Here is a 15,535-nt window from a genome sequence, read left to right as displayed (position 1 = left end):
CTACATTCAGCAGAGGAAACACATGCAAACAATTCTGGAAGGACTGTGTTCAAACCCAGCCTTAAGTGCATATGAAATCCAGACCAAAATGTCCTCAGAAGAAAAAACTCCTTCCATTCTGTTTGTAAACAAAAGCAGTACTTAGCCTGATTTGTAAAGATCTAGAGATGTCGAGCACCACATAAGAGCTGCCTTACTTAAAACCAAAAGAAATAGGTAGAGGCAGCTGACTGTTCAAGTCATGATTTGGTTTGTGCAGAGGCATGTAATGAAAACAATGGCATCTATTTAGGAAGGGGAAAAAAAAGAAAGAAAGAAAAATAACGCAGTTTGACAAACTAACACAATACATACAAAACCAAAAAATCCCCTGAATAATTCTCTCATTTCAATCTCCACAGCTTAACATCCCCATCTCCAACAGAACCTAAACAACAAATATCACTTTCAGAATTTTGGCCTTTCAGAGCTGCCCTGAGAGTTTCATTGAATATAGCATTTACCATCGGGTAATGCCAAGAGGCCTGAAAACTAAGGTCAAGTCAGTGCAAAAAATAACACAGGAAGACTCACTTCTCTACCTTTAAAAAAGTGCATTTTTGGTCCTCTTTATCAGAAAGGGAACTGAAGTCATACCCATATAGTAACTCTGCAGTAGACCCCCAAACCAAACTTCAAATCTAAAATTGGTGCTTTATCCCCAGAATACCTTTCTTCCTCAAATGATAAAACACATCACACTGCTTATGAAAGAAGACAGGTCCACAGAAACTGCTGCCAGTATCATTATGCAGCCTCAAGGGTGGCATAGAAAATGCAAGAAACTGCTGCTGGGTTTTAGCATTCAGTTTTGGAGTTGTTTTTTGTATAATTCATTTAAGACTATGAAGAAAGAATTTCCTTAAGTATGTTTTTAATTTTTAAGATGTCACACAGAAAATCTGATTGAGATTATACACTGAATATTAAAAAGTTGAGCGTGCTGCTTATAAAAGCAGCTAAATTTAGTAAAATACAATACTTTGAACCTTCAGCAGGGGCAAAGAAATCTCTCATTCGTCTCTAGATCCTTAACATGAGATACAACTTTAAAAAAGGTAAGAAAATTTCATGAAAGGTGAAATACAAGAAAAATATTAACCTTTGTTCATCATAAGAAAATAAGCAAATGCAAAATCCCCTTATCTTTATAGTACCCTTATGCACAGCCTTTCCACAAGACAAGTTGATTACTGGCACTGTACTCCCTATGTGTTCATTTAATGAAAAATTTCTTTTTTCATATATGTATAAATGGTTAAATAGTTTATACCTCAGCATTAATATCCATCTGTTGATCGAGTGAGACAATTAATAAGAGCCTATCTTGCATAACACATACAATCTCTAAACCTGACTTAAATGAGTGGTCTTAATATGCTACAAATATTTACAACAGGCTCACTACAGTGAAAATTTTTGTTTTCAAGGATCTCTGCATTTGGTAATTATATTATGTGTACAAATGAGAAAAACAAAAATTAGACTTTTATCCCTCTCCCTTGATCCAATCATCAATACCGGATTTACCCTATTGACTAAAATAAATGTCAAGACTGTGTATGTATTTTTAAAAATCTAAAACATAAGTTTTAAGCAGATCACAACATAGTAAAGATTTACAACAGTTCTACTAACTTGTCCCATCAAGGGGTTATAGAAGTGTCCTCAATTTGGAGATGGTTTAAATTAACTATTATCACTACCAGACAACTATAACAGAGATTCAGAGTCTACAGATAAATTTTTACCTTGTTATCCAAACTGACTGAATTATACAGATGCACATATAGTCAGAAAGAACAACTTTTGCTCTTGTGACAACGCACTGAGAACTTGACAAAAAAAGTCTGCAAAATCAACACCTTCACTAGTTTAGGCTGATTACACACTACTCTCATTCAGAGTTTGCTCCTTCAGGCTTCTGCATGCTCCATCACTCTGCCCCTTCTGAGAGAGTCACTCCATGAGCATCATTTCCCAAAGGACATGAAGGCAAACAGTCCTATATCTTTGAAGATAATTTCTGAGATCATCATCAGCTGAATAAAGTGAGAAAACTGAGAAGTATATCAGAAAACCCTGCACATTGATTTATCATAACTAACAAATAAATGTAATGTCACAGTTCTATGTTTCTCTACAACTCCATTCACTCTAGTTCTCTAGTTAATAGCCATGGTGGGAAAACCAAACTAATTTCACTAGCATCATTTCAGCACTCACATATATGCTCCACCACACAAAAATCTTTAGTCCTCTTTCCACACATGAAATTTGTCTAGCTTGTACTTAATTGACATGAGCAACTTGAAAAATTAATTCCCTCTCCTTGGAAGGCCAAACCAACACCAATTTGCGCAGTAAGCATTTCAAAGGATACAGGATATATGGTATTTGGGATATAGAAAATATGATATCAAATAGAAGCAATATCCCCAATAATCCAGTGAAATGGATTACAGTGGACAACACAAAACACTTCATATAATGGGCACAAAACTCCATCATGGACCAATTCAGAACAAATGCAAGAACATATAGAGAAAAAGATAAAACTGCTTATATTCTCATTATTTATTTAAAATGTTTAGCCTTTTTTAGTATACCATTAAATCCTGAGCCTTAACTCATAGCAATAATTCCACAGATCATGTTAAGCAGCATTACCTATCAAACTAAATTTAGTATCCATGTTCTTTACCCAATAAAAGTGGAAAACCAATGTATGTAGTTCACAGTCTTCACAACTTCATTTGCATATTCTTATGTGCATATTCTTATAATTTATTATTCCTCTGTCAAAAATAACAGCCCCTTTTTGAGATTCTGCTCATACAGGCATTTTTCAATCTCTCTGACGTCTGTCATCCATTTCAGCCTCCTATTTTGCTGTTAGCAGTGTGGGGGATAAAAGGTTGGCTTTTCTTTTTACTATTTGCCCATTTAGATATATTTATAAACAGTGAAAATTACTGTAGACTTTTCATAATGGCATGGTATCTTTAGTATCCTATTATGTAAGAGGTATTTTTCTCATTTTGGCTAAATAATTTGTGTTCATGCACACATACTCTCCAGACAGATAAGTGTATGCTAGCTGATTCAAAATAGCCATTTATTTGTGATATTTAATGTATTTACATTCCACACAAGTTGCAACAGACCTGTGTTTTTTACCCAATGAAAGAGGTAAACAAACTTTTGCACACTGCAGCAGACATTCAGCCTCACTTATAAAGCTACAGACAAGCTCTCTTCTCATGCCAACTTACAAACTTACCACCCAGTTAAAAAATTAGAGTGAATTACAAACTTTGCGATATCCAACACCTCTCAAACTTACAGTTCAAAAGGACACTCTTCAAAATAATTTTGAATTTGCACTGTATATTCAGTAAACACATACTATTTAATCATTATTATTAATGCAAATCAAGACAAATTAGTGTGCTTTGAATTCATTCTAGATGACTCAGTAATAAATGGCTTTGTATATTTTGTTTGTTAAACAGACTAAAATTTTCTCTTTAAAAAGATATCAGACTAAAGAAATACTATTTCAGCTATGTTTATATACCCCTGTCTGCTAAGAACAGCAGTACCAAGAACAGACTTAGATTGTTCTATGAGACAGACTATACAAGAAGACAAACACTAATTCCGCTTTCAAAAGGCACATATTACAGAAGGTTATCTGTTATGACCCTTTCATGTTTAACAAGTGTCAGCCCCTACAGCTCACAGTTTTCACTGGGGGGGAGGGGTGGGCAGAAACAACACCTGACTTTTACTACTAACCTTCCGAAGAGCAGTGTTACTGCTACCGAAAAACTTGAAATAACCAAGTTTGATGCCTGGTATCTTGAAGAACTTCTCTCTTATCTTACAATAGTCAATGTAACTGCCCTCAGCAGGGATGGTCCCACTCCTTCACTACTTCATCCCCCCCCTCCACCCTCTTTTCACACTCCCACCATCACTGAGCAAAAACACAATGCTTTTCTTGTCCTAGTTAGTTTTCTGTTGGTTTAGCTAACTGTACTGGCTCATAAATGGTGAGATAAGGGCGAGACCCAGGACAAGAATATAGGTGGAACTACAAGCAGAAAGATGTTAGATCAGCTCAGCAATCTTGCCCCTGAAGAGCAGCAAAGCCTAATATTTGCAGCTTTTGACAGGCACTGCTTTAATTTGTAGCCACCTTACATTCCAAAGGTTTCTTGGTGGGTAACAGGAAGAATTTATGCAGTCAGCAATTTTAAATGTAAGTTTTCAAATCTACAAAACCAGACCTTTTCAGGACAGTCCAGCAGGCAGCCCATTCAATCTCAACGCTTGAACACTGGACAAGCCTGTTAGGGCAGGCCCTCATAAATCTCAGTCTGAGTGCCTCTTAGTATTCCTGCATCCAGCACAAAATTCAGAGATGCTGTCAGAGCCACCCAGCTGGTAGCGCACTGGACAAAGACAAAATTGCTCTCTGACCTCCATTGCTGGAAAGACAGGGGCAGTCTTCTGAAACCCTCAATCCCACCAGTGAAACTTTGTATTTAACACTGACACTCAAGTAAATAGTTTTTCAAACCTTACTCTCATAAGCCACTCGAAAGCAAAACTTCCTATTTTTTTCTACATGGCTATGACAGAAAAATTTCCTTCAACTCTAAAATCCAAATTTAAACCACTTTCTTCTCCTTCCTTGAACCCAGTGAACCTGTTCATATTAACACTAAAAATCAAAACCTCACATAAATTCTTGTAAGGTTTATCCTCATCCTTTACCGAAAAGGTTAACCAAAAAGAATAACAGAAATTAATATCTGGTTTCTAACGAGTTTTATCAACCTCCCAATATTTTTTCCATAAAATGTTTCCCACAAAATGTTGAAAATCAGGGTCATCAGCTTGTTTTATCATTTATTTCCAACAGAATTCATGACACATAGTTATACAAACATAAAAGAACAGTATTTCAAAATATAAGAAACAGTTCTGAAGTTTATCTGTTTGTTGAAACATCAGTTTGAAAACTGAAAAGAATTAAAATCATTTTGATAATGACAGCATGCAGGTTGAAATAAGCATCTTCAAATAAAAACATCTCAGGCTTTCCTAAAATCTGCTCTAGTATCAGCTGAAATAGCAATTTAATAGCCATGATCTGATCTTCTAAGAGTATAGTTTTAAAAACCTGATGTGATCTATAGCATAAATCAACTTTGACAAAACAGCAGCCAGCTCAAAAATAGACAAAAGACCCCAAAGTTATTCCCAAGAATTTTGACAAGAGTTCATATATATTGAAGTAGTAAATTCACAACAAAATTACAAAATATCCTAATAAAAACATTGACATTTACCTAGAAAAGCTTTTAACTTTAAGAAAAAATACTAAATATACAAGTTTAGCACAAAACTACCTTTGGCTATGTGTATAACCAACACATACAGGCTACCAAAACCCCAAACCAAGTAATATTTGTTCCTCATCCTGCAATTCGTTGAGCATTATAAAATCAACTTCACTAAAGTAACACTAAGCCAGTAATAATAAAAGAAGCACTTATATTTCAAACTGGAAGACTACTAAGGATACACATTACAATGACATCTACTGGGAAATAAGCTACAGGAAAAGTGAATAGCATATATAGAGTCCATAGTTCAGAGCGTATCACTATAAATTTGACAGAGCAACTTGTTCATTGCACCTGGGAACCAGAAAATTAAGATTTCTCACTGAAATAGGCACAACTCATTTGCAAGAACATATTAGTTCATTCACCTCAAGAAAAAATTGCCAACCTAACCTATGAGAACCCTGAAAAGAGGAAATTCACCTAAATTCAGTGTGCTGTGATGACATGCTTCATCTACTGACATGCAGTTTTGCTTCTTAAAGCACCAGTAGTCCAATGACTAAAGTTCCAGGTATGGGTATTCAACAAAATTTACAGAACTTAAGATTACTAACGAAGAGTTTAATTTCAGGTGCACAATTATGTGTGGAAATACAGTATTTGAAAACAAAACCCAAGAAAAATGGGCCAGCTAGACACAGAGTCTACTGAAAATTTGCTAGAAAAACTTGGTACTTAAATCAATGTTTTCTTCAATAAAATATTCTGCTGAACATAACAAAGTAAGATTTCACTTGCTTAAAGCAGTGACTGGAAAAGCTCGTCTTACATGGTGCACCATGGTGGTGCACCACTTCCTGCCTTAAAACCTACAGCACTAAACCACAAAGATTAATGACTGCAAACGCAAGTAAAACAGGAGCAACAAACAATAAATTTTAGAGAGCTTATTAACTGTAGGATGCAGAAGCTTGCTACTCTGAATTATAATTCTTGATCAATACTATTTAATAACTACAATCTGAAAACAAACTATGGAAGGGAACAACTAGAATGCCACTTGTAACTAACATTTAGGGTTTCACAGTTCATTTACGTTAGCAACTTGTGTATTTACAAATTTTCTTTTTCCACCTATACATACAGTATTACCACCAGCAACTCCCATTATCACTAATAAAATGGCTTGTGCTATTTCCACATCCACTCAATAGAGAATCAATCTTACTCTCCCTGAACTCCAGGTTGAACTTGTGACACTATTAAATGCACTAAACTTGCTTTCCTGGCAAAACACAGCACCATTAATGCAAAGGAAAAGTAGATTGGTTAAGTGATAAATACTTCACCAACTTTGTTAGCTACATCAACTCACCTAAAAGGAAACAGACAAAATGTTTCCTCACTAGATTATCCTCACTAAACTTACTAACCTAACAGCTCACTGTAAACCTTGAGTTTAGAGAGACCTGCAATAACAATTTGTGCAACCATTTAATATAGTTAGAACTCCGACAGGTATATATTGTGACTGAACTACTACCATGGAATTTTATTTCAGAAAATTAGAATGAATGACTCATAAACAACATGCTTTAAGTACTGCTTTCTAATTTTGTCATAAATATTGAAAACATTTGGTGTCACTTCAGAATATTTTTCTTTTTATATATCCTGATAATGCAAGGGAGGCTATCTAACTCTCTTCTTCAAGCAACAGTATCTGCTAACCTTCTTTTAAATTACCATGTCCTTAGAGCTTAGGCGCTTGGAGATACAGTACGTAAAAAGGAAGGAGGAAAAGAAAAAGTAGAGAACCCAAAGAGATCCTCAGTATTATTACTGGTTCCTTTATAGTAGCATCAGAGTCCACCATCCAGTTACTTCCACCTTCCACCTTAATGGCGCATGGAGAAAAGAGGACTGTGAAACAACTTGCAGGCTGAACATGAGAGAGCACCAGAGGGGAGACACAGAAGAAAGTAGTAAGATTTTCACTTACTTAGCCAGCTACTTAAAATTTGCAGAAAGCATCACTTCTTGAAATCAAGAAAACAGTGGCCATATACAGTCTTATTAATCGCTAAGCTTAGTCTACCCTTAATTGTTGGGATTTAGCGATGAGGATAAACACAAGTAAATGTTAACAGAGTGTACTGAAGAAATATCCCCTCAGGCATATGTATGGGGTTTATGTGGCAAGGTTTTGGTAGCAGGGTGGCTGCAGGGGTGTCCTCTGTGAGAAGCGATCAGGAGCTGTGCCCATGTCAGACAGAGCCAGTATAAGCCAGCTCCAAAACAGACCCACCACTGGCCAAAGCTAAGCCGGTCAGCAATGCTGATGGTGCCTCTGTGATAACATATTTCAGAAAGAGTAAACACCACTGCAAAGCAGCTGTGAGAGAGAGGAGTGAGAAAACTTGGAGTAAAACAACCCTGCAGACACCAAGGTCAGAGAAGGAAGAGGGGGAGGAGGTGTTTCCAGGCACTGGAGCAGAGATTCCCCTGCAGCCGATGGAGAAGACTATGGTGACACAGGTTTCCCTCCTGCATCTGATGGAGGACCATGGTGGAGCAGACATTGACACTGCAGCCCATGGAGGATCTCATGTTGCAACAGATGGATATGCTCTGAAAGATGCTACAGTCTGTGGAGAGCCAACATTGGAGCAGGATCGTGACAGGAGATGTGGTCTATGGAGAGGAGTCCATGCAGGGGCTGGTTTTCCAGCAGTAACTATGGCCTGCGGAAGACCCACACTGGAGCACTTTGTTCCTGCAGGACTGCAGCCCACAGGAAGGGCCTGTGTTGGAGCACTTTGTGAAGGACTGTATCCCATGGGGGGGACCCCACATTGGAGCATGGGAAGAGCATGAGGAGGAGAGCGGCAGAGACAAAGTGTTATGAACTGACATTAGTCCCCACTCCCTGTCCCCTGCATCACTCTGGAGGAGGAAGCCAAAAAAGCTGGGAATGAAGGAGTGAAGTTGAGCCTGGGAAGAAGGGAGGGGTGGGGGGAAGGTGGGTTTAGTTTGGGGTTTGTTTCTCACTATCCTACTCTATTTTTAAGGGGCAATAAATTTGTATTCCCCAAGTCAAGTCTGTTTTGCCCATGACAGTACTTGGTGAGTGATCTCCCTGTCCTTAATCTCATTGTGAGGTTTTTTTTTTCTTACTTTCTCCTGCTGTTCTGCTGAGGGCCGAGAGTGAGAGAGTTGGTTGGCAGGCACCTGGCAGACAGTCAAGGTTAACCCAACACAGCATACTACTTCAATTTTAAAATCATACAGTTTCTATGAAGTCCTACCATAGCCTGGTATTCATTCATTATACTTAGGAGTAAGATACTGTATCATATTGTCCATATACCCATTATTGCTGTTTCACTAATTTCCTAGTATTTTTAAAGAGTTTCAACTTGTCAGCATCTTCCTGAAGTTGTGGACTAATGTTCACTGGAGCTAATCAATATCTACTTTCATGCCTGCAGAACAAGCATTCCATCAATGCTAAACTTCATCATCTCTTCATCAAAGCTGGATTATAAAAGAAACAAGTTTAAGGAACAGAAAGGTTGAAAACAACTTTCCTCTGATAGTCTGATCTTCTGATAGCTAAATAAATTTTACAAATCTAACTCAATTGCCCTTGTAAAGGTGATATACATCTTATCTTCAGTGAAGAGAATAGAGATCTTCCTTGAACTTGTTCATAAACCATAATATCTGCATTTGTCTATATACTTACACAAGTTATGTACTGGTACCAGTCAATACAAGCAACTCCGCAGAAATTTCACACTACATTACTGATGCTGTAACCACTAAGTTACTATTTGTAAAGGACCACCATTTCTGTAATTTAAAACTAGTATGCTAATAGATGCCTTATTCTCTTGTTTAACCTACTGGAAGATGCTTCCAAATCTACAGCTACTTGGTTTTGCTTAGAAGGTCTAATTAAAATTAACAGGTATGTGGAAAACAACTATGAAACTCATGGATCTATGGACTGTAGTAAAATTACTGAGAAACAAGTAGTTTTCACCTTTATGTCTATTTAAATAAAGCTATCTGCAGGAGCTGAAAGCAGGTACTTCTAATAACCAGGAGGAGGGAATATTAAGAACAGGAGTAAAAATCCCCTGCAGGCTGTTTCTGTATATAAAATGCAACAGTCATGGCAACCTGAAGACTATGGAGAGAGGAAAATCAGAGGCTCACCCTTCCTTTTCAGTCTCTAGAGCTGACAAGCAAAGCATAATAATCTTGGAAAGCTAAGAGATATAGAGCCTTTTAGAAGCATCTGGACAATGCAGCACACAGAAATCCTACGCACCTTCTGAAAACTGAGCAGGGCAGAGAGGCTTGATTTTTCACTCAATTCATGCTAACTTTGGTGGTGGGACTTCCCCTCACACCAGATCTGTTCCTGAGAGATACTTACTGGCTGAAATGGCTCCATCTGGTAATTTTTTCTGACTCTTTCAACAAAGAGCTAACAGACACAAGCATTCAGTTACTCTAGAAAGCTCCATGCATTGCACAAAATGAAAAGCTGATTTTTTAAAAGAGCGATGATCATGAGTAACAAACAAAAGATTATTCCAGAATAAACTTATATAGGACAAGCTCAAAGAAACTGGACATGCCAAGATAGTGTTGGAATTTATGTCAGTATACCAGTAACAAGACGTGCAAATTGAATAATTTCTGGGTCTTGTTACTTAAACCATCATAAGTAGAATTTTTCTTTAGGATACTCCTGAACAAAAATATTGCAGGACTGTGAAAATTTTGCAAACATGGCATATTGTCCAGTATAACTATTCTCTGCTTTTTATGAAATAAATCAATGCAGACTTCAAATATGTTTTTAATAGTATCAAGTACATCAGATAATCAAATTTTATAGAATTACTCTGTTGAAAAGTTGAGCCTGAACTTGGTTACAGAGGACACAGCACGAGTACAGAGTTGAACAGGCAGTATAAAATTTAACCTGTGATTGACATTGTGGCAGATACCACAAAAACATTTTCCTAAATAAATATGTGTATCTTCCCCTTCTCTTTAAGAAGTATGATGTAGAAATAATATGTATAATTTCTCCAAGTTATTAGAAGAATAAGACCTTTTTAGTAAGAAAAGTTATTTGATTTATGTAGTAACAAGCAGATTAAAAAGAGCAATTTATCCATTTATGCTTAAAACTGAATTATTATTATTAAAGCAGAATCATAATCACAGAAAATTTATTAAACTAATTGCTGTAGTATGCAAGTTGAAATTATACTTTAAGTTTTTCTTCTATCAATTTATTTTCCTATTTAACAGAGTAGTGTCTCTTGAAAAATACATCATCTTACTAGGTAATTGATTGGCTGGAAGGCTGGGAGACCAACTTACCCAGTGGGAAAATTTAAAACAACGACTGGTGAAGAACAATGAACAAAAAAAAAAATTTTGACCAAACAGTAGCTTTTTGTCTTTCAATGCTGTAGGTGCATTTATTAAATATTTGCTGCATTTTCTATTTTCCACAAATTTTAAGCTAATTTGCTGATATACTACTGTATCACAGACTCAAGGGAAGGTAACAATTTATGTAACATTCCCTGCTGCTAAAGTAATTGAGCTCACCAAGTATCAATCATAATTTGGACAAACACTGCCAAAATTTAAAAAAAAAAAAAGGATTTTTCATTTCATAAGCATAAGTCAAATGAGTTGCAATTGCCACAACTCTACTACTCTATTATGAACTAGCAATTTCCACATGTAAGAGATTACATGTTCAATTATTTTGAAGCTGCTATGATGTTGCTAATGGGAGGACAGAAAAAACTCATTCACCTTAGCACTGAACTTCAAATTCTCCATTAAACTGAGCTACACCTCCACTGACTTTTGCAACAATTTTTGTATTTGACAATAAGACCTCAAAGCACCAACTGGCACAAAAAGAGGAGTGACTTGTCTACTGGCAAATACAAGCCAATGTAATGCCTTCAATGTCCCCATCACCACACTGCCTATCATCCTGCAGATCAAGTTCAGACCTCAGACACGTTCTGAGCCTCCTGTAGGAGGTCTCAAGAATATCAATGCCAAAACCTTTTGTCAACAATGAAACACTAAAGGATTACAATAGAATTAGTCCATCTTCACTACATGACTTTCTGCATGATTACTCTTCTGCACGCTTCTGAGCTATCACAAGCCCATCTTTGCCACAAAATCCACAGTTACTGGTTTTTAATATAATTTGGACTTAATTGCACATAATAGCTTTGGAAAAATTATTATTAGAAGAAAAACCACCAATATCCAACTCACCAATAGTTACATCCATTTGCCCATTCCCACTCTTGCAGAAAAGAAAAAAACAGTTTGTATACAGTTTATGTAGCTCTGGTACAGTGAAGGTGGGGTGGGTTCGCTTACAGATTTGTTAGTAGGGCACCCACATCACTAAATCCAGAATCCCTTCACAATGGACCTCTTCTCTACAATAATCCTACTCTGTGGTCTCTCGGCCAATTCCAAAGGCCAGAGTCTATCACTTGGCTGATATCGTCCATTCCCCACTTGTTTAAAATTTAAAGATGTTCATGCTGTGACCCACACTTCACATGACCGTCAACACTCACAACACAATTTCATTCTTTCGTTCTCACCTCCCCATTAAAGCTCTCTGTTGTCACGATGCTTGGATAAATTGCCAACAGTCAGGGTATTGCTGTGTGGTGGCCAGAATCCATCAGGCTGACCAAGAGTGCTTCATTCTTTTCCTTCACTCACCATCTGTCTGTCTCCATGTCCTATTATCTTAGGCTGTCCTTACGGACTGTATGCTGTCTGGGGCAATAACCATCTTTTCTCATTCTCTATCTGTACAAAACAGCATGGAGTTCCCCTCCATAGTTTTTATTAAAATAATAAAAGTGGAGCTGTTCAATACAGATTTTATAAACCTCGGTTTATAAGACGAACAAAAAAAAAGGTCAGAGAATGAACAAAAAAAAAAACAAATTACATCCACTTCTTCCTATCCAGTTCTACATTCCAAGACTCCTCTCCCTTGTTCCAGAAAAATCAATTTCTCTGTTTCCAAAAAAGCATACATTTAAATATATGTATGTCAGGTTACAACTGTAAGAAAATATTTCAATCTATTTCTCTTAAAGAACACAAGTCCTACTAATTCAACATAGGAAAAGTTATTACATAATAAAAACCATCTATATAATTTCACTGTAATTGACATGTTTTGTAAATGACCCAAAATATGCCAAGTCTTCTCTCTGAAGGGCAGCTGGTCATTCAACAATTCAAAAGGAACAGAGCATTTTTACATTTTAAGTACTCTCTGTCACTAGTTAAATATTTTCTCCCATTTTCACTGATAGAATAATCTCACTACAGATCTCATCCCTACTTGCCATCTGGAAACACGCTCTCCACTTAAGCGACTGACAGCAAAAATAAAACTGGGACCCTTGGTACTTCTCTCAACACTAACAGCACAAACCCACGACCCCCTCCTTCCATTCCTACACACTCAGACCCTTCTTAGGACTGACCCACAAGTAATGTTTCTTTTTGTTTGTTTGTTTGGGGGGGGGGGGGGGGGGGTAACTCTTTCATTTGGCCCTACAATCACCATCAAAGTAAACTGAGTACATTTTGCCTCTCTTCCCAGTAGAAAGAAAGAAAAAATCCAATGTCCTAACATCAATCTGGCTTCAGAGTGGTCACCATAAAAATCACACGCTGCAGCAGTAACTTGCACTTGATCTCTTTCTCCCTAATTTTGTATCACCTCCACTACATCACGCTTTCATCCTGCACCTACCACTTGGTAGCTGCCCATCCTATCGAATACCGCAGCCCTACTTGGGAAGGGAAATATAAACCGATAGGCATATCCCAATTGAAACATATGTCATGTGCTCTAAATTAACATGCACAAATACTGTAATTACAGGAGTCAGGTATCTCCTCGGTTTATCACATCATCTCAGTGCAGTCAGCAAAGGGGAGAGGAAGGTGAGAAAGGAACGAAAAGGAGCGACAGAGACACAATACGAAATAAATATTCAACACGCTCACAAAGTGGAAGGAATTTAATTTAGAAATCAATTAAATATTTAAACGCCTCGTCACGCCGGGGTAGTTCATGCTGGAGGTGAACCAGCTTTCCTCCTCCCCGGGCTGCAGCAGCCGGTGCCACGCGCCTGTCACCCCCCCCCATCGCCAAGGGGACGGGGGTAGCACGACCCCGCGACCGTGCAGCGGAGGCAGCCCCACAGCAAACGGCGGGGGAGGACACACACGACCCTGCCCAGCCGGGGCTGCCCCATGCCCACCACCCGCCGCCTCAGCACCGCGCCGCCGGGGCCGCCGACCGTTAGGCGGGGACGGCGACCGTTAGGCGGGGACGGCGACCGTTAGGCTGCGCGCGCCCCGCCCACCCCACCCCCCCGCACCTGGATATAGTTGGTCTCGCAGTACTCGGCCACCCGCTCAAGGTTCGTGTAGCTGTCGAACAGGGCCCGGCGCCCCCCCGGGATCTCCTCCTCCAGCAGCATCTGCAGCTCCGCCATCTTCACATCCTCTCACCCCGTCCGTCCGTCCGTCTGTCCGTCCCTCCTCCTCTTCGCCCCCCCACCTCCGCCCCTTGCCCCCTCCGCGCGCGCGCTCGCGCTGCCACCCACCCACCCCCCACCCCCACGGCGCTACCCGCCGCCCGGGCCCGGCCTCGCGCCGCGGGCAGGGAGCGCGCGCCAGACCCCCACCGCGGCGGGGGCGGGGCGCGGCCGGGCAACTCCTCCTGCGCATGCGCACGCCCCCACGCCCCCCTCACGCCCCCCCCTCGGGTGCCCACTTCCGGTCCGGCGGAGCGCGGCGGGCGGTCTCTGGGAAGAGGGACACGGACGGGCCGGGCAGGGCCTGGCCCCCCTCCCGGCCGGAGACGAGATGAGGGGAGGGGGCCTAGGATGTTCCCGCCTCTTTCACCGTGAGCATCTCGTTAGAAAAGCCGCTGGACCGAGCGATTTCTGCATTATCTTCTTTTAGGGTTTTTTAAATGGCTGTTCGCAGGTAGGGGCCCAGCCCTCACACTCTTGCCCCGGTGGCGGCAGCGAGTGTCTCACCGACCGATTGCCCTCAGGGTGTCCCCCGGCACCAGAGCTGGCACCCGCCGCCGCTGCCCAGTGTTAGTTCAAAGGGCCAACACCAAATAATGATGTGTGTTTTCATTTTAGGAAGCCTTGGCTTTTTTTTTTTTTTTTTATCATTTTACATTAATTTACTCAATAGCAGCTTGCTAGCAGCACCCTTCCCAGAGCCATAGGTCTAACACCACATCTACTGATACCACTGGAAGCTTTGTCTTTGAATACAATGGGATCTAGGGTCAGACGCTCATGCTTTTAATGTAGCTGCTGCTCAGCTCTTCTGATCAGCAGAGGAAGAACAAAATGTTTCTTTTGTGTGAATTCAGTCTGAAAAGATGCTATTGTACAGGGGCGAGAGGAAGGGTAAATTCTCAGCCACCAAGTAGTCAGCTTTTCAACTTTTAACAGAGAAAAGAGTATAATGAAGGGTCAACAGAAACAGAGGAAGGACAGCCTCATGGCTGAAGCACACTAGCCATGAGTTAAAAGCTCTGTTTGGTCAGTTCCTGGCTTTAACATTGACTTCCTTTATGTCCTGGGCAAGTCCTTCAGTATCTCTACAATTGTGATGAAAATTCCCACCCTTAGAGGAATGTGGAAGGCTTTCCCACTGGATTCCTTCACCTGAACTTAAAAGTAGCATTTCTCCCCCCAGAAAAGCCCCACAAAACCAAAACCCAAAAAATGTGACCAGCCCTCAGCAGAAGTGTCCCAGCTTTCTCTAGGGGAGCTCATTCGTCTCTTTGAAATCAATTGCAGCTGTGATTACTTCCCTCATGTTCCCATGGGGCTCCACAGAGCTGCTGCTGCTTCTGTAGCGCAGCCCTGGGTTATTTGACATCCCATACATACTCTGACTCTGCAGCCTGATGTTTTCCCAGCCTTCAGGTTACAGACACTTCTGTGGTAGTCACCAGCTAGAGAAGATCCAGTGCTGCGGTCCTTGTACAC

The 15,535-nt window shown here is 39.9% G+C and overlaps 1 protein-coding gene across 47 annotated transcripts in view; it reads right to left on the bottom strand.

Annotated features, from left to right (window-relative positions):
• The window catches only part of ABI2 (abl interactor 2), a 75,746-nt gene extending 61,735 nt beyond the window's left edge, over window positions 1-14,011 (bottom strand). For all 47 annotated transcript variants that reach the window (XM_074144979.1, XM_074144998.1, XM_074144968.1 and 44 more), the window contains exon 1: window positions 13,895-14,011. In XM_074144979.1, coding sequence (XP_074001080.1) covers window positions 13,895-14,011 — 117 coding nt within the window. The remainder of the gene's footprint in view (window positions 1-13,894) is intronic.
• Window positions 14,012-15,535: the final 1,524 nt, after the last annotated feature.

Source organism: Numenius arquata, chromosome 3 (assembly GCF_964106895.1).
Source record: "Numenius arquata chromosome 3, bNumArq3.hap1.1, whole genome shotgun sequence".
NCBI lineage: Eukaryota > Metazoa > Chordata > Aves > Charadriiformes > Scolopacidae > Numenius > Numenius arquata.
The sequence above is the reverse complement of the archived record's forward strand: the minus strand, read 5'-3'. Positions and strand labels throughout refer to the sequence as shown.